This window comes from Streptopelia decaocto (assembly GCF_964273445.1).
Source record: "Streptopelia decaocto genome assembly, chromosome: 4".
Classification (NCBI taxonomy): domain Eukaryota; kingdom Metazoa; phylum Chordata; class Aves; order Columbiformes; family Columbidae; genus Streptopelia; species Streptopelia decaocto.
In genome coordinates this window covers 54551438-54571071 of record NC_138658.1, presented here as the reverse complement: position 1 = coordinate 54571071, position 19634 = coordinate 54551438, and the positions used below count along the sequence as shown (strand labels likewise).

The window sequence follows — 19634 nt, the reverse complement described above, 5'->3', positions numbered from 1 at the left end:
CGGCCTGGGCCCTCGCGGGGCAGGCGGGCGGGGCGGCGGTTGCGCGTCCCGGCGCGGCCCCGCTCCGGAAGAGGGAAGGAGCCAGGCGGCGGCAGCGGGATGGCAGCACGGAGCTCCGCCGGGGACGCGGCGCTCCGCCGTGCGGCCGAACAGTGGCTGCTCTGGGATAAGGTGAGGGACAGCGGGACCGCCGGGGCCCTTCCCGGAGCGACTGCGGACGCGGGGCGGAACGGGGCTCCGGGCCACGCAGGGACTTGGTGGGTGAGGCGATGGAGGCGCGAGATTGTGAAGTGTCAAGAGGGCGTGGGGCGAAACTTGACTTTCCAAATCGCGCGGTAAAGGCACTTGGTGGGTCCTTCCCTGTTGTCCCTCCATCCCGCCTCTTTATCCGGCCCCGCCGCCCTGAGGCGCCGCTGGGCCTGCGGCGCCCGCTGCCCCGGCACCTGCCGCCGCGGCCCCTCTGCAATGTAGAGACCCGCCTGGCTGGTCACTGTGGGCACTGCGGCTGGCTCTCAGCTCTACCGAATTGCTGTTTTAAAACGGCCTGTGTTGTTCCTACCCACTTCTGGTGTGGGGGCAGTTGGCTTAAATTATTAAAGGCAAAAATACATTGCCGTGTTAAAAACCTCCAGGTACCAGCTCAGTTTTTATTAACGATAATGCAGTGCCAAACCAGCTCTTCTTTCAGAAATGCTAGTGTATCACATCAAATGACAGTAAGCTTTTGTGTGTCTCTATTCTTTTTTTCCAGTTTAATTGATCTTGAGAAAACAGTCTGGTTTTAAAAGGCCTCTTATCTCCATAACTTCCTTGGCTGAAGTTAGTTACATGCCTGTCATCTGTGTAATCATTTCATTTTCAACTGGTTATTCTGATTATTTTGTGAAACCCTCTGGAAGTCTAGGGCAGCATCTCTTACAGTATCTTCGCTTTTGAAAGGTTGGCTCTTTGTTAACAACTGTGCCTTTGACTCAGTCAGAATTGACCGGTGTGCAGGACCCATTGCTGATTGCTCAAAAACGATGAGGTATTTTCATTTCTCAGGGAAATCTTGCATGTTTGTATTAAGTAACAGAATAATCCAATATAACCCTTGTCCATTTGTTCTGATGATATTAAAAAGAAAAGGTTCCTTTTTGACGTGTAGAGATAGGTTAATATTTACTGATGATAAGCTGCACATTTCTTACAAAATAATAGTTTACAAGAGAAAAATAAAACCTGTTTAGTCAGTAGCTGTCCCTGTACTCTGAAACCTCATGGCGACTCTTGCACTGATTAAACCTCTTTGGGGCCTTCCTGTAGCCCAGGTTAAAGTAAATAACTTAAGTGTTACCAGGTGATGTTTAAGGAAAATTGCGCTACTGGAAATTAAACTCCATGTTAAATCACCTGTCACTGTATTCACAGAAATCAGTATTCTCATACTTTCATCCAGTTTTATTTAAGAGTAGAAAAGGTATAACCTGAGACAACCAACAATGATGAAAAAAAAAGGCACTTCATTTTTCAGATAAAATTGGGTCCTTCTTTAGTAGAGATGCTGTGAGGATTTGGCCTTGACTTTTTCTTCCGCTTAAAAAGAGTTTAGTATTTTTCCCTTAGCTGCACACAGTGGCATCATAGCATTCCTAAAATTGAAAAAAAAATAGCAATAGTTGTCTGTAAAAAAAAAAAAAAAAAAAAAAGGCAGATTATTAAGAGACCCTAGCCATAAACAAATATAACAGTAATTGTGGAAAAATCCTGCTATATTAAACAGACTTCGGCCTGGCTTTTAGCATAACTTTGTAGGGGGATGGCAGAGGGGAACAGCGCAAACAACTGAATTCACGCAATCAAGTTTTCTCTAGCAAACGATGTGGACAGCAACACTGAGACTTAGGCAGGCACCTAAGTACGATCACTTAACCAGACCTGAAAAACTGGAGGATCCCTGTAGTTACACAGTAGCTACCAAAGCTGGGAAATACTTCTAACAATGATAACAAATAAAAATCTCCTTGGTTGTGAGAGCCGCAGTATGATCCTAGTGCCAGGCTGCCCTCCTGTATTGGCAGTACAGGTTCTAGTCTGTCCAACACTGACACAAACATGTGCAGCATCTGCCTGAGATGGTAAGAGACAATTCCTGTGCACAAAGCTCATGCATGGGAAAAAAAAGGTGAGGGGGCACTGTGCAAAGCCTAGTGCAAAACATGGCATTCGGGCTTTACCTGCAGGACAGAGGGCTGGTACTTCAGCAAAGAGTTCTGCTTTTGAACAGCCTGAACTCAGAATAGCTATGCTGGCCTGTATTACTCTATAATAAGATAGAGTTATATTTATTTTTAGAATTATAGAATATAATTACAATAATACAGAATTATGTTGAGCATCCTGCAAGGAAGTGTCTGTTACAACATTATTTGGCAAACTGGTAATTATTAAACTGGACATCAGTAATTCTGGAGCACTAATTACTTATTGCACTCAGGAAACCTGACTATTTTTTTTTTTCTTATTTAGGTTATTCTGCATTATATAGTTTCCTCATTAGCACCCAGGGCTCCTTAGCTTTTTGAGTATTTATGTAAACTATGGTCTTTGTGCTGCAGCAGTGAATACACAGGTCAACGATTAGGGCATCCAGACCCAGGTCTCTTGTGTATGCAAGCTCACTCATGTGCCTGCAACTGTGCATGTTCTGCAGCATTTTCTGGAAATATATATATTTTTTTGCCTAGGATGATATGCCTTCCCCTGCTGTAAGCATACCTAGGTCATCCCAGAAATAGTAAAGTCTTTGACTTTTATGAGGTCATTTGCTTGAGTAGAAATGAAAACTTGTGTCTGTTTGGAAATTATGATCTTTGTACTCTAGCGTGAAGTGTGTGTAATGATGCGGTGAGTAAGTGGCGGAGGATGCTGCCTCTCCACATAACCCTGTCGCCTGGCAGCTGGAGTGTGCAGCTGTCCTGGGGGTCAGCACTGCTCCAGAAATCAAATACTAAACTTCACAAATCCCGTGTTGTTAAGATTGAGATGTTGGGGCATACGGGACTTTACTGTTTGGAAACTTTACTGTTTTCTAAACTTTGCAGATTTGGAAACAAAGAGAGTTCATAACAATGAAAGGTTGATACAAACAATATCCCAAGAAAAGCAGTGACACTTGGAAACTCCTCGCTGTTCACAAGCAGTCTGACACAGCCTTTCCGTCGCCACGCTGCGCAGTCATGTCGTTTAATAATTCAGCTGTAGTTGCTAAGCTTTCATCCTGAGCGTTGTGCTTATTTTCACAAACATTACCTGCAAATATATTGCAAATTGTCGTCTTCTGACCAGACTGCTTAGTTTTGCTGCTGCCTCTGGTGTTAGCTAGTCTTGGGACAAGGTTATGATTTTAAATTTTTTTTAACTCTGCTTATAGTGCTATGGAAGTAACAAATATTTCTTAATCATCAGCTTAGCTTAGTCTCTTATATCTTTAGCTTAGTTCTTGTGAGGACAAAATTTCTCTAAACTGTAAGGGTGCTTTTATTGTTTGTTTTTGTTTTTAAAACCAGAAATACTAAAATAGACAACTTGGAAATCTTTCCACTTTCCAAACTGTGATATATACAGTGCTGTCAAGGAAGCATGTCCACTTACAGAGATAAATCTAAAATAAGTAATACTTGAGATTGTACTGGCTTAAAATTAGGAAGATGAAGCAGGAGTTCTGGTGTTCTTAAGTGGTGTGTGATGTTTTGATACTGAAATAAGCCAGTACAGAGAGTGGGAAAGTCAGTTCTGTTAAGAAGCTTGAAGGTATTAAAAACAAACACACAAAACCTTTTCTAGAATATCTGAACTTTGTATCTACAGAATCCCAAAACTTCTGCAATAGTGAAGCAACTGGTTGCTGAAGGAAATGCCGCAGAACTGCAGAAGTACTTTGGCTCACGGATGGAGTTTGGCACAGCGGGGCTCCGCGCGGCCATGGGTGCAGGGATTTCCCACATGAATGACTTGACCATTATCCAGACAACCCAGGTAACATGTTCAGCACTTTATCTCACTTAACTGGTTGTGTATGGGAATGGAAGAGCCTCATTTATGACAAGCAAATGGGTAGTCTATGGAAATAAAAGGTTTTTACTGTTCCTCCAGTTTTCAAAAATCATTTAAATGGTAATTATTAGCTGAGTGCTGATCTCCAAAAACAAGTGGAGAGAAGGTATTAAGCCATTAAAATAGGTTCTTTTTCATATTTGATTTACAACTGAATTTATACACAGCTACAGTTAAACTCAAGTGGATCACTTAGTCCTGATGTAACAACTACTGAAAAAAACCCAGAGGTAGCCAGCATTTGGCTAAGCTTCGTGTATGCTGGACATAAATTTACGTAAATGCAGTGAAGTATGTGCATACTGGTCTTAAAGACCTGCTTGGGGCGAGCTTAAAAAACCCCAGGACCTTAAATTACTGGAGCTTGGAGTGGTGGCATATCATATCCTAAACAGATGTCATTATTAAGGGTGAGATTCACTTAAAAAAATGAAGTATTGGCCAGTTGTTGTCTTCCTCATCTGAGACCTAACACAGCTGAATCACTTCTCAATCTGCAATTCAGACTAATCATGTTAACTGTTTCTTTCTGAAGTTGTTTATGATTTTGGGGAAAGTATTTAAATGCTGTCCAGCTTCACTATGTTGATTTGAAGGTTTCTGATATTTCTTCATGTTTATTGATCCTGGACAAACTGAATCCCAATTCCAGTTCAGTGAGATGGTATGTGTGTTCACCTTTGTAAGATGTCAACATCTTAGTAATCATCTTAATGCAGTGATAAATTAAATATTAAAATTGGATTAATGAAGTTGATTAGTTGTTGTCTTCAGGGATTTTGCAGGTACCTTGAGAAGAATTTCAGTGACCTGAAAAAGAGAGGAGTCGTGATTGGGTTCGATGCTCGTGCCCATCTTTCAAGTGGAGGTAGTAGCAAAAGGTACTTAGGTTTTAATTTATTTTGTAGCTGTCTTGTGTGATCCATTATGGCTTTATATCTGCTTCAAAAGTATTTTATCTTTCTGTAGAGTGAATTAAGGTGAGGGGTTTATAGTATTTTTATATTTTGTTAATGACAAAGTAGTCCTTGGCGTCGTGAATGCCTTTAAATTGGATCTGTATAATAATTTGGGTTTTATTTATGTTTGTGTGGCTTTGTTTGTTTTAATTGGAGTGAGGAGGGGAAAAAACCTGTGAATACTAGAATCTTAGTTGTGAGAAAAGTAATACATTTCCATGGCATCTTTTCTTGTTATTTAGGTTTGCAAGACTTGCTGCTAATACCTTCATCAGTCAGGGAATTCCAGTTTATCTGTTCTCTGATATAACACCAACTCCTTTTGTGGTAGGTTTCTCTATTATATCTTTTTATAGATACACAAATTCTGTCAGATATAAGAAATTTAATACCTGAAGGAAAATTAGACAAACCACTTTTAAGATTTTAATCTCTACCTGCAGTTAGTCTTGTGCTTATTTAGCTATATTTAGTTTAGAACATCCACAGCAAGAGAAGGAAGAAGCTGAGCAGAGTATCAGTGATGGTGGGGTGTGTTTCTGCTTTCAGGCAGATTTCTTGTGGATGGCATCTCATTGTTTCTAGATTGCCATGGGGTCTGAAGTCTGAAACATGCACACACATTCAGGTTTGTGATTGTTGGTTGGGTGTCTTATTCTTTTTTTCTTTCTTTTCGGGGTATTGAATCCAAAGTAGCCTTTTTAAATAGCAGGTTGTTGGAGTGCAGCAATGTTACACCAGGAGGGCTGTTGAACATGTCAGCATTTTCACCATCAGATCACTAGGTGTCAGTCCTCTAGAGCAAAAAAGAAAATCCCTACCTTTGCACTAAACGCAACAGTTTCTCCCAGTGCCAGTTACTCCTGTGAGTGCTGGAAACAGAACATAACGGGATGAAGATGTTGCATGTAGCACTTTTGTACTGATACACATTTTGGTAGATTTAGGGTCAAATTGTTCATAGTGCAGCCTAAAGCAGTCTTGCTGGAACAGCGGTTAATCGCATTTGCTATTAAATAAAGAGCCGGGAGTAAACTTGAACTGGACCTGTGGTCACAAATAATGCTTTATTTTTAATTCACTCCATCTGTTTTGGACTAATTTGTAAGAGCTCTCTCCAAAACAATTCTCTTCTGAAACACGATGGAGTGGTTGCTCCACGGGCTGCTCTCCAAAGCCAGTAGGGATGAGGCTGCTCCAGCGGTAATTCTCTACTCCATGCAGACTTCTGTCATTACCCCAACAAACTTTGCACCCTTCATGGCCTCGGTATCTCATGTCATTCTACAGCAGGCAACATGTGCATTCGGTTTCCTTCTATAAAAATACTATAGAGGTGCACAAAGCATCCGAAGCAATGCTAAGAATCTATAAATGGGAAAATTCACAAGAACAAGCAAGGGGGTCAAATGGAGCAAGTACTATTTAGATTCTGCTTTAGACCCAGTCTGAAGGAATCACATCCTGGCTTTTGTTCCATTCAGAAGTATGGAAGTATTGCATATGCATCAGAATAAATAATACATAGAATTATGTGCATTCCACTTCAGCTAACTTTCTCTTGTTGCAGCCATACACAGTCACACACCTGAAGCTTTGTGCTGGAATTATGGTTACAGCTTCCCATAATCCGAAACAAGATAACGGTTACAAGGTATGCCTATATGGCCTATTTTATGGCTTTTTTCAAACATTTCTGTCCATGTAGGGACACTAGTGCTACTGTGTATAGTTCCTCTCATGTTATAGACCAAGTTAATTGATAGTTTGATCTCTTTTAGATGTGTGTATTTAAAGCTAGTAGCATGTTATACTAATAGCATAATTAAAATCTTATCTCTAAAAAGTGGGAAGATAAGCAATACCATTGCATACTTTGGAACACTTTAAAATATTTACTGACCTATTTTCAAAAGTGTTAAGAATTCCTCCAATTCACAACTTTAAAAGTTCTCTTTAATTTTACAAGCCCAGAGGATTAAAAATATGTGAAACCTAATGAGTTCCTTGCACAAAACATTTTGAATAAATTCCATTAATTTATTGTAGTATATTTTTCTTCTGCTAAGTGACATGGTAACTAGTGTGAATTTTTTCTATGACAGAAATCTGCTTTCCACTGAAAAAAACATGGCTGAGCTGCCTGTCTGCCAGTCATCCCATAGCTGGACTAGTTGTATACAGAGTGTTGCCAAAATACAAAAATGGAAGTGGGGAGATCTTTTTTGTCTTCTTTATAAAAAAACAAGGCATTAGCAGGGATGATTTCTTGCTGTCTCACTGCAGTACCTCATGTCTGTTTAAAATTGCTTTTTTTAAAACATTTCACGTATTGATTTTGATAGCTTGTTTGGCTGTTTTATCAATTATTTTTTGAATGGTCTTTTCTTGTTATTTTGTTATTTGGGCTACATGTATATTAATACATGGCCAAGATGCTGTTAGGTATCTTTCCTTACACTTGTGGTCTGTAAACCATCAGTAAGAGGAAGTGTGCAAACAACTGTATATAAAGCATAACGAGTAGAGCTCTTTCTGGTTGTATAAACAGTCAACAAAAAGGACAAGACTACAAGTAATGAACATCTTGCAACTTAGTTGAATTTGTGCTTGCTGTTGTGGCAACACTGCTGCTGGAGGCAGCTACAAAGTTTTTATGCCATTCTCTTTACTTTTTTGTGGTAAATGTGTTTCACTTTTGCACACTTTTTTCCTCTTAAGAATTCTTCTATATGCAAGGATAATATATAAAAATCTGGAAGACAATATATGCATGGGCAAGTTATCAATCCCAAGGCTGGCAGACAGGCTGATACTTGAATCTTCTCAGTAAATGAGCTGGGTGTTGTTTTGTGTTTCATTCTGAATTTTTATATCTTCTGATAAAAATTAAACTACGTTTTTAGAGAATAAAAATGGGCTGTGAGAGGAAACACTGAGAACATGAACAGGGGAACACTCTGGGTATACTTAAGCCTAATTTGCTCTAATACTCTAACAAATGTAATGTACCTTAGCCAACAAAAAAATAACGAAGCTATCCTACAATATTAATGACCAAATACTCACCCTATTTATTATTTAGGTTTACTGGGAAAATGGTGCTCAGATAATTTCCCCTCATGACAAAGGAATTTCTCAGGCTATTGAGGAGAACCAAGAGCCGTGGCCTCAGGCTTGGGATGACAAGCTGATTGACAGCAGTCTGCTACTTCATGATCCTTATGCCACAGTCAATAAGGAGTATTTCAAAGACATACAGAAACAGTGCTTTCACAGGTAACTGGTGTTAACTTTGTTCAGAATATGTGATTTTTCCATATAGCACATCAGTAGGGCGGGTTATGTTGATGGAAGTCAGAGTGGCCATAATCCAGTTCTGTCTGTGCCTTCTTGATGTCCTTGGTGGCAGCACTGCCAGCTGTGTGCTGAGGTAGTAAGCCGGTTGATAAAGCTGCTCTGGCAGGAGTCTAACCCAGCAAAGTGAGCGATTAGTTTCTGATTATGTCATCTCCCTGCATTCACATGACCACGCGTCAGCCAAAAACCATATCAAGACTGGGGCCATCTTGTGCAGCTGACACCAGGCAGCCTTCAAATGAGCTTCTAGGAGAGAAGGTGAACCAGGGTGCTAAGCCAATTCTAGGAGAAGGTTGTCTTGCTCTGTCATCCCAGCCTGGCGTGGGCTCCTGGTGGGCTTGGGCAAGTTGTGTGAGCCTGTTTCCTGTTACTTGCTCAGTAAAAACTTCACTCAACAAAATCAAGTGGATATTTCTGTTTGTGATTAACGAGTAGAATTGGTTTATGAATTAGATGAACAGCAACCTGTTAGATCTGCTTATTTACATCATAATTTTAACCACCATTAACCATGTTCTTACTCTTGCTAAAAACTAAGTCAGAATTACAAGAAGGTTGGGGCTATGTGGCTAATTATGCCGTTTTTCAGAAGAGGAGTTAAATGTCTCCTTAGGAGTTTGCATACCTTTGCGTTTGTTTTACACTTTTCAGTAAATGTACTTCATAAAAACAAGTGTGCTGAAATGAGGCGTGCTGCTGTCGGTTCACTGTGTTCACAGCTTGTGGAGCTGGTTTTAACGCCAGAGTTGGGGATGAAGAGTCTTGTTAGTCAGTTGGGTTTGTTTCCACTCGCCTCCCTTGGGGTGCAATGTATACTGTCTTTCTTATTCCAGTGATTTGCACATACTGGGACATTAGATATCAAGAGCGACTCATATTGCTGAAAAATGAGGCTAAAGCCAATATTCAAGCTATTACCTTTAAAATTTGACCTACTTTAATTTATAGTTTTAACAGTGATATAGAATACTGAGTCATATCTGTTTTCGAACTTAGTTTTATGCAGAATATTCTTCCATATCCAAGTTTACTGTTAATCTGTTTTATTTCAGGAATATAAACAAGGAAACAAACCTGAAATTTGTTCATACTTCTGTGCATGGTGTAGGTCATAAGTTTGTGCAGTTGGCCTTCAAGGCATTTGACCTGAGCCCTCCTTTTGCTGTTCCGGAGCAGAAGGATCCTGATCCAGAGTTTCCCACAGTAAAGTATCCAAATCCTGAAGAAGGCAAAGGTGTTCTGGTAAATAGATTTTTATTTTATTTTATTTTATTTTATTTTATTTTATTTTATTTTATTTTATTTTATTTTATTTTATTTTATTTTATTTTATTTTATTTTATTTTATTTTTAATAGTTGCAATATCTTTCAGACAGTGTTTCTTTTCCGCCTCTAGTCGTGGAGATAAATATTGCTTGAAGGTCTATTTTGATTCTGTTTTCATAGCCTTACATTTAGTGAAGAATCAGCTGCTATCCTTTCATTGAAATTTATAATTCTTTTTGAAGCAGTTGGGTTATAATTAGTTATAACTTTAAACTGCTTTGTTCTGTGCTCTAACAGAATGGGCAGCATCTGCACATAGAACAAAGTGATACAGTTCCTTTTAAAAAATAAAATAATAATATAAATATCTTCACACCTGGTTTTGGAAAGTTTCTACAATTTAAATCTGAAATACAAGGATTAAATTGTTCTGATACAACACCAGCTGGGCACAGGGGAAGTCCTGACAGGTGTTTAGAATTTCTGCTACAAGTATTTCTTCTACACTTTGTTGTCGAAGGATCCTGTTTGAATCCAAGTAGTGTTTGACTCAGGCTGCAGAAGTGGAATAATGTAGGCGAAGCTAAATATCCTGACCGTGCTCTACTGCTGCTGGGCTTAACCTTTATTTTTTGAAGAGACACATCATGATTTTGGGTTTTTGAGATTAAATAAATTGGGAAAATTATTTAAAAACTATACAGAAAGTGAAAAAATGATTTGGGATTATTAACACTCACCTCGCTTACCACTTTTCCAGACATTGTCTTTTGCTTTGGCTGAAAAAGATGGGGCAAAAATCATTTTAGCAAATGACCCTGATGCTGATCGACTTGCGGTGGCAGAGAAACAAGAGAGGTATGGTAATAAAGAAATGCAAACCATTTACATTTTTACTAGCCTTTAGGCTAGGCTTGTTTGGGGGATTTTTGCTACCTGTGTTGCAGAGGAAGATAGGCCAGTCACAGTAGTCGGTTTTGGACTGAAAACACATAGAAATGTGAGAGGACTGCATGAAGCAGACCACAGTGGGGGCAGTAAATGAAAATAATTAACATTAGACACCGTGTAGAAGCCTGAATAAATACTTAAACTTGCTGCACTTGAGGCATGCACAGAAGCATATGAATTGCTGTGTTTGTGTTACACCTTTTGAAAGGTGGGATTTCAGTTAGAAATTTTTCACAGAACACTTATAAACATTTTTATGTTTATTAAAGAATAACTTGAATATTCAAGAGAACCTTTAGAGTTCCCTGATAATCTCAGGGAACATCCCTGGTCTTTAATATGAGTTCCTTCTTTTTAAAGTACTGTTAGACCAGACATTTTACTTATCATTAGACAATGTGAGCCTCTCTTGCTCAGTTCCCAATTTCTATGCATAATGTTACACACCTGCATTTCACCTTAAGCTTTTTTGTGGTTCTTCTCAGTATAGTACTCTCAGTATTTGTACTCTCTCCTTTAAGGACCAGCTAGCTATACATGCATTATTTATCTATGTACATCCTGTCAAGGAATGGAATTACCAAAGGTAAACTTGCTTAAACAGGGGCTCCTCATGAATTTTTCATATGTGTGGAATGTGTAACCTGTAGTTCTGGCCTGATATTGCCATCCCTTTAGTTCATGCCCCCTGGTATCCTGTACTTCTACAATTATTTGCATTTCTGTATTGTGGTCATATTTGATTTGAAAATTGAAAATAATCTCAAGTACTACTTGGTATCATACCTACAAATAGTGATGTTTCTCTTTTACGTACCCTGATAAAGCAGAAACTAATCTAAGCAGTTAGAAACCATAAATCTTTAACAACAGTAAACTGCACCTCTCTGAGCTGAAAACCTTGAAGAATGAAAATCTGCTGCTGGGCCAAGAACAGCAATAATGTAAATGAATTCCCTATGCATGAGAGCCAGAAGAGGGGCATAAAATCACAGCAACAGTCCTTGGTACCTGAGGGATGAGATGGGCACCTGCTAGATGTCCTCAGTGATTGTGGATGGTGCAAATATTTGAACCTGTATCAGTTACACAGATACCAAAAAGCCAGGAAAAGGAGCCAATGCACATATCCATTTCGTTCTCCAGAGCGAATCTCTTTTGGTCTTGCAGCAGCTTCAGAGGTGCCAGTGTTTTCTTCAGGGCTCAGGGGCTTTTTTAAACTCATTAGCCTCACGGCATGAACTAAGGAGGCTTTTCTGTCTTTAGAAGAAGAACAGGTAGATTGGCACTCTCTGCTGTATCTCTGCAGTGTTAGCTGGAATATCCCTATTTTATTGTTTATGGCCTGTGCCAGCCTCAGTTAGCAATTTGGCATCAAAGAAATAGCATAAAAAGCTTCCGTTTGTGCTAGCTGTGATGGGTTAAAGCAAGAATGCAAAATTGCTGATTTTTTTTTTTTTTTTGGTCTAAAAACTGATAGCTATCAGAGACTGGAAGAGGGGACGTTAGGTTAGTGTGTTTATCGCCCACTGAGAGCATGAAGCTCTCGTTCTACTACCTCTTCACTAATTGTTGAGCCAGTCAGTTGTCTCCTAACTTTCAGTCCTGTGTCCTCTCAGACCTCTGCCGTAGCTGTTCATACACTAATCAAATATTAATATAGGCTTCTACAGTATCTGTACTTCTTCTTTGACAGAACGTTCTCTCTCAGGGCTCTTACGCTAAGTTGTCGCTGTGCGTTGCTTTGATGCCTGTTGGCATCAATAAATGCAGGAGCTGAGTCTGCTGCTCTTTCACAACAGGTACTGTTTCTGTAGGTCTTGATTTTTGTCAGTTTGGCAGTGTCTTTGTCCCCTTTTGTGACTGTGAATTTTTGGGCAATTTTGACTTCCATCTTTCTCTTGTTCCTTCAGTTTTTCTTGTCCTTGCAATACATCAATGTTAATATTTTTTTTACCCATTTGAGATTTTTTCCAGTCTTCTCAATGACCAGTTGATGTATTTGTGATTAAATAAAAAGTATTTGTCACTAAGTCCACTAAAAATACTGATCCCTTGAGAATTGTATTTTTGTGTCTCTGTGCTTGTCTTAATCAATGATTTTTATAATGTCTGCTGAATATTTTTGTTGTACTTAAAATATGTTGGAAATACCACTTTCATCTTTGGGTAAACTCAAAAGCTGGTGAGTGTGATTGTTGAGGAAAGTAACCACTTCAGAAATTTTTGGGGGAGGAATTATTTTTTTGTTCAAAAGGAACACATTACCTTGTTACTGCTGCTTGGAATTCAGATGCAGTGGTTTATTTGTTAGTATTCATGTATGAAAGAACCAATAATTTTTTTTTCCCTCCAGTACTATCGTTTGAATTCATATCCTTCCTATGATTTTTTGTTCCCCTCCAGTGGTGAATGGAAAGTGTTTTCTGGAAATGAGCTGGGAGCTCTTTTAGGCTGGTGGATTTTCACTTGCTGGAAAAATAACAATAGGGATACTTGTGCCATTAAAGATGTCTACATGTTATCCAGTACTGTTTCTTCCAAAATCTTGAGAGCAATTGCACTAAAGGAAGGTTTTCACTTTGAGGTAAGCAACATGTGACACATTATTCCATATTCTTTCATTTGCTTTCCTAGGCAGTGTCCTATCTCTTTGAAACATTGCTTTTATTTTTAATTGTCTTTTTTTTTTTCTCCTGACTGCTGTAGGAAACGCTGACAGGTTTCAAGTGGATGGGCAACCGTGCCAAACAGCTGATGGACCAGGGAAAAGCTGTTCTTTTTGCATTTGAGGAGGCTATAGGTAAGAAACATAATATTATGTTCTGGTATCTTGTAAAATAGTGAAAGTAGGACTACAGCATAAAATGGCAACGTAAAGGTGTCCTCAACACAATAGGTGTGTTTCCAGTAAGTAATTGATAATCATCCATTTGTCTGATTGATATTACTGGTTTTAATCCTTTGTATCTCTGCTTAGCGCAGAGTAGGATGATGCGAGTAGCATGGCTGTGTAGACTTGGATGCAAATTCTGCCCAAGTTACTAAACCTCTTCCCCCCGCATTATTCTGACTTCAAGTTGAGTATGTTTACCTGTCAGTTTTAAACTAATTTTGAAGTTTTGAATGTGAACAAAATAAAGTAAAAACTTGCCCAAATTATATTTTTAAACTAGAAAGCTATGAATTTCTGAGAAGGAAGTTGAAAAGCTATAATGCTATTTCTTGAGTATCTCAGTACTTGAAAAATCAGAGAAAATGTGACTAATTTCACAGATAATTATCAGTGTTACCATATGCTCCCATGTAAGGGTAATCACATTTGAGACAAAGTGCTGTACTTGCATTGTTCCTGCAGTGTGGCATTTCTGTTTCATGAGAGCTCCCAAAGTACTCAGGAGCAGCTGGCACTGATATGGTACAAATATGTCTCTGTCTTGAAATTCCATTAAATAACTTGCTTATCAAAATTAACACTGATTAGAAGATAATTTTTTTTTTCCACATTTGGTTTAACTCTAAAATGTCTGTACTATAGTTATGGGCATTTCTCCTTTAAAAGATGTTGGTTCAATCAACTCCCCCCCCTCCCTCCCCCATTGTGTCTTATTTACTCAGAGAATTATGCATATCTGATATATTTTTATTTGTTTAGGGTATATGTGCTGTCCTGCTGTTCTGGACAAAGATGGTGTCAGCGCTGCTGTTATAACTGCAGAGATGGCAAGCTTTTTGGCAACCAGGAATTTGTCATTGTCTCAGCAGCTGAAAGCTGTCTATGATGAGTGAGTTTGGTTATAATTGTTTAATTTTCAGATTTTCTCCCTTCTACATATAGGGACTCAACAGCAACCGATAGTGTATGAAGAAATAAAACCTGTGTTATTGTACTAACGCTACGATTGTGTGTTAATAGTAACCTTCTAGAAAGTGCTCCTGCCCCATGGGCATGGATACATTTATTACTTGGTTTTGTGTTGTTTTAGGGTATTTTAAAAACAATAATGTTACCTTACTAATTCCCTATTAACTAATGAGATTTTTGAGGTATTTCTGTTTGGTTGTCTGAAAGGCTTCCCTCCTTTTGAGAAGTTCTGTTCTTGGGTCCTTTTACAGAAGATTGGCCTGATTTTTGGCCAGCCGTTTTGCTGGGTTGTAGAGATCATAGCGCCTTTTGCTGCTTGCGTGTGCCAGACACATAAAAATGTTGATGGCAAAATGGGTCTAAGTAGCTCTGGCATATTTATGCGACTCATAGAAGCCAGCTTGCTCCTGTCCTGGCTGCAGAGCTACTTGCAATTAAATTAATTCGAGTTGGCTCTAAAATTGGGCATTTTATTATATCATTTTGTCTTTTTTTTTGATGGGTAGTATGTGTTGGTTGTTGATTGTTCCTTCTGTTCCAGAATACTGAGATTGGAGCTGATTGTGCAGAAGTGCTGTGACTGGCCATAACTATTGGCTACATGCAGCTGGGTATCCCTCTGAGAGTTTTTAATATGAGGCACTACTTTCCTTTTGTTCTTGTTTAATGTGTTCAAAGACCCACAGAAATCAATAGCAAAGATGGCTACTGGATTTCAAGGAGCAGGGAGTGTTTTTTGTGGGGGTTTTGAGTTGTTTGTTTAAAGTAGGGAGCAGCACAGGCTGGCTGATACTTTCTACCTCTTCATGTCTCATAGACACTAAGAAGGAAGTGATGGAACCTGTGAAGAGTCTCATGGAAAACTCCAGTCTTGGTGCTGCTTGTTTTACCAGTCCTCAGAACTCTCATTTGTCTGCAGCGCTAGCCATGCTGGTGTCATCCACTGTTTAAGAAGGAAGCAAGTGGCAAAGACTTGCTAACACACTGTATTGATAAATCCCACGATTTATCTGCTATTGTATATGGCAGAAGTTTAGCTGCGCTCAAGAAACAGTAATATAGAAGAGGAATTCATGCCTAGAGCTGTAAATATAGTGTCAGACCTGAGAATTCTCCTAATTACTAGTAGCTGGAAGTGTATATTCAAAGAACTATCCTCCTCTGGCTCACACTTTTTAAAATACTCACTTAGTAAACTTCTGCTTTAGGTTGCCATCAGAAACAGAATAAGCAAGTGGAACTTAGCTGTGCCACAGTGCTGCTGTGTACATAGCTACTGAAAAGAACTCTAAAAGTCAGAGCTTAGTTAGTGTAAAAACAGTCTGTAGATGCACCTCAAAGTAACATGTCAATGCACATAGTCACTGTGGAAAAGCTACAGATACAGCAAAGGATACAAATCTTATTATTAAATAGATGCTTGATAACTAGAACTGCAGGCGGGAATTATTGTTATGTTTTGGGGGTTTGTTTTGTGTGTTTGCTTTTTGTTTGCTTGTGGCTAGTATAGAGTTGCAGTTTTCTAGTCCTTACTGTTTTGGTCTTTGTCAGATTTGTCTTGTGAGTTGCGGTTGAAGCAGAAGAAACTATGTATTTTGGAGGTAATATAAGGGGATCTGTTCTCAAAGAACTAAATGCAGATGAGGAAACAACACAGTTTTAGCAGGCTCATCACTTCTTTCAAATATAGGATAGGTTTTGTAAAGTCCCTTGCTCAAGACTGATTCAACAACTATTGACCTTCAAGTTGTCCATTTTGGTATAAACATGACGCTATTTAAGGAACCTTTCAGGTTTCAAGCATGAACATCCTACTACTAATGAAAGATTATGCCCTTGAGATGTTCCCTGGCATCAAGGATACTCATGAAGTGTTGATCACTAGTTGATCACTAGTAAGAGCTCACTTAAACAACCAGTCCAGGCTTGTATGCTTTTCAACAACATGCTGTTTTGAAAAGTCAGTGTTAGCAGATGAATTGTCTTTGCAGATTGTGCATCGTATTACCTGGCAGCAAACAGATATGGTAAAGAGACAATGAGACAATGTTCAGAAGAGTTTGGTTTAGTAGAAACACTTTAATGGGAGAGCAGCTTCTGAAGTGTGATTGAAAAAAAAAACAGTCTGAAATTTGTTTTACTCAGAAAAGGTCAGCTGGAATCCAGTTGAAGAAGCTGTTTTGATGTAGTCAGTTCTCTTCCTATGGCGGTTAGCTCTCTTCAGGGCAATACTGACATCTTTTTTTCTTCTGGTTTAGCAGTAAACTTTATAATTTTTAATCATTACAGGGAAAAGGTGTTTGCACAGAAGTTTCTTTAAAGTATGTAAAATAGAGACAATTGAGCTGTTGAGGCCTTTTTAAAATAGTAAGGGGGTGAACTGATACTGTGGTTGGGTGACCATGAGTATAGATTCTTGCTTTATAGAAGGTTGCTTAATGTGTATGGTGTACAACTCTAAGAAGCACATCGTTTCTTCAATTCATTAATGTTGTGTCTTCACAGATATGGCTTCCATATTACCAAAGCTTCATATTTCATCTGCCATGATCCTAAAGTTATTCAACAGCTTTTTGACAACCTTAGGAATTTTGATGGAAAAAACACATACCCAAAATCTTGCGGTAGATTTAAAGTTTCTGGAATAAGGGATCTAACTACTGGCTATGACAGCAGCCAGCCAGATCAAAAGGCTGTGAGTATCTTTTTAAAATTACATATAAATCATGTAAGTATGTATATACATGTATATAAAAACTTCTCTGGAGAAACACTGAAAGATTATGTTACATCCTGAGTCTTAAAATAAGTTAGACTGGGGATTATTGTTTTGCCATGGTGGGAGGAAATGAAGGGGAGGGGTGGGGAAGGGTTAGGGTTTTTTCCATCGATTTTTGTGGTATTTCTTCTGTCCAAGATGACAGTCTATAAAGGGAGGTAGGAGGATATTGCTGTCTTGCTACAGCAATGTTGCATTATCTTGCTCTAAGCGTAAGTTAAACTGTCTGCTGAGATGTGGCTTAGGTTTTCCACAATCCATCTTTCTTTTCCTCCTGGGAAATGACATCACAGAACAATTTGTATTTGCAGTAAAAATGTTGACTAGGCTTGAAAGGAGCTAACTAGCAGTAACATACTGCTACCAGATTCTAGGTGGAGGATAAGGCTGTAATGTGCATAGTGTCCTCTCAAGACCACAAAGATGAAGGAAACAACAAAGCTTAATTTTAACTGATCCTTCAGTTAGATTATATGACATCAAGTCATGAGTTTTGTCTTGAATTAATTATATATAGTCACTTGCCAAGCCTCTAAAATCTATTCTTACTATTTCTAGATACTACCCACTAGTAAAAGTAGCCAAATGATAACGTTCACCTTTGCTAACGGAGGAGTGGCCACAATGAGAACCAGTGGGACGGAACCAAAGATCAAATACTATTCTGAACTTTGTGCACCTCCTGGAAACAGGTATTGTCACTTAGAGCAGTAAATGCGGTGTAACAGAGACTGTGTGGCTTTTTGATGTTGTTTTGGTGTGGAAGGGGCTCTTCATGATCAAATAATATTACTGCAGTCATTATTTTAGCAAATGTATTTGCATAAAGCTTCAATTCTGCAAAATTTGTTGGTGCATTCTTGTCACTGAAATTCCTTTGAGCTTGGTTTCACATTCAGTAAAAACAATATCAAGAAAAACATTCTGCCTTAAATGATAGTAGATACATTCACTCTCTTTTTATGCACATAGTTGCTTTAAATTTAAATAACTATATATAAAGTGTTCTAAGCTATTTTAAACCCTTTTATGTTTAGTAATTATATCCTTGACTGATAGCCTTAGTTAGTCTTAAAGATAAGCACTTATTAACTTTAATAATGAAAATGCTTTCTCACAGATGAAAATTCGCCTGAAAATACTATTACAAATATAAAAGTTGCATTTCTAATCACATACATCTAGTAACAGAAGATCTTCTGAACTCAAACTGGCCGTTCTATTTTAGATTATATTGTGGGTTTATGTTTTCCCATAATCTTAAGTGCCTTCAATAAACATCACTTGGAAGTGAATATCAGTGCATTACCATGAGAAATCAAGTGTATATACTTTTAGCATTAATAGAAAATGTTTGCCTAAAACAATGCAACAGACTTAACAATTGCTTTTTAGCTTCTCCACTGTGACAGTTTTCTGTATTTGTGTGGATTTTGTTTCTCAGTGATGTTGAGCGGCTGAAGAAGGAACTAGATGAATTGGTCAACGCTCTTGAAAAACACTTCTTTCAACCAGAAAAAAACAATCTTCAACGAAAGACTGAGTAAAGTAGCAAAATTATTACCTTAATTGGCTTTTTTGCAGCATTAGAAGTGCATTATTTAAGAAGTAAAGATTTTTAGGACCAAACAGCTGAGAGCTCAGACTAAAAAGACTTCTGCCTTTATTAAGAGTTACTCTGGGTACTCTTGGATCTAGTGTCTTATTCTGGAAGGAAAATACCTCTGCCCTTAAAGGACCAAAAAAACCCAATCAGTTGAACTGAAAGCTTTATGAACTAAATGTTGACTGCAAATGTATTTCAATCAAAACTTGTTTTAATTAAATATTATAAGTGATATCCTGATTTCTGAAATGCAGCCTGTTTTGTGTGGACTTTTATTTCTTTTCTGTGTGAGTGATAGTACGATGCAACTTTATCTAGGTTTAGATTAGCAAAGCAAGTTCTTCGGTTAATAGGAAATATTGAAAGCCTGTGGTGACACTTCGGCAAACTTGGGGCAAATGTTTCAGAAACAGTCATCTTTCTTGGGGATTTTGGCCCAAATAAACAAGAAAGTCACAACGAATTTGCTGGAGAGCAAATTTAAGGTTAGAGGTACTAAGTGTACCACCAGCATTTCACTAGTGGTAGAGTTGAATGTGTGCCTTGTGACTTAACCACAGGCCACCCTTGCGAAAACACAGTTTCCTGCACTGCATCGCAGCCTGCGCTTCCAAGTGAATGGCTTTTTACAAGCTCTCAAACCAGACTGTTCACTGCCTGGTTAAATGCTGTGTGTCAGTGCTTCCAAGACTCGTTTGTGATTTCCAGCCTCTGTGTGATTGCTGTGGACTGAAGATCAGGTTGAAGACAGG

At 38.6% G+C, this 19634-nt stretch overlaps 1 protein-coding gene across 3 annotated transcripts in view; it reads left to right on the top strand.

The window, feature by feature from the left end:
* Positions 1-19122, top strand: part of PGM2 (phosphoglucomutase 2) — a 34078-nt gene extending 14956 nt beyond the window's left edge. For 2 of the 3 annotated variants that reach the window (XM_082051307.1, XM_082051306.1), the window contains 13 exons: positions 3850-4017; positions 4870-4976; positions 5297-5381; positions 6625-6708; positions 8140-8333; positions 9467-9656; positions 10442-10539; positions 13039-13219; positions 13342-13435; positions 14288-14417; positions 17003-17192; positions 17835-17968; positions 18721-19122. In XM_082051307.1, the coding sequence (XP_081907433.1) occupies positions 3850-4017; positions 4870-4976; positions 5297-5381; positions 6625-6708; positions 8140-8333; positions 9467-9656; positions 10442-10539; positions 13039-13219; positions 13342-13435; positions 14288-14417; positions 17003-17192; positions 17835-17968; positions 18721-18823 (1758 nt within the window). In that variant the 3' untranslated portion in view covers positions 18824-19122. Of the gene's footprint in view, positions 1-24; positions 172-3849; positions 4018-4869; positions 4977-5296; positions 5382-6624; positions 6709-8139; positions 8334-9466; positions 9657-10441; positions 10540-13038; positions 13220-13341; positions 13436-14287; positions 14418-17002; positions 17193-17834; positions 17969-18720 lie in introns of those variants that run through there. The other variant, XM_082051308.1, reaches the window with a different exon arrangement.
* Positions 19123-19634: the final 512 nt, after the last annotated feature.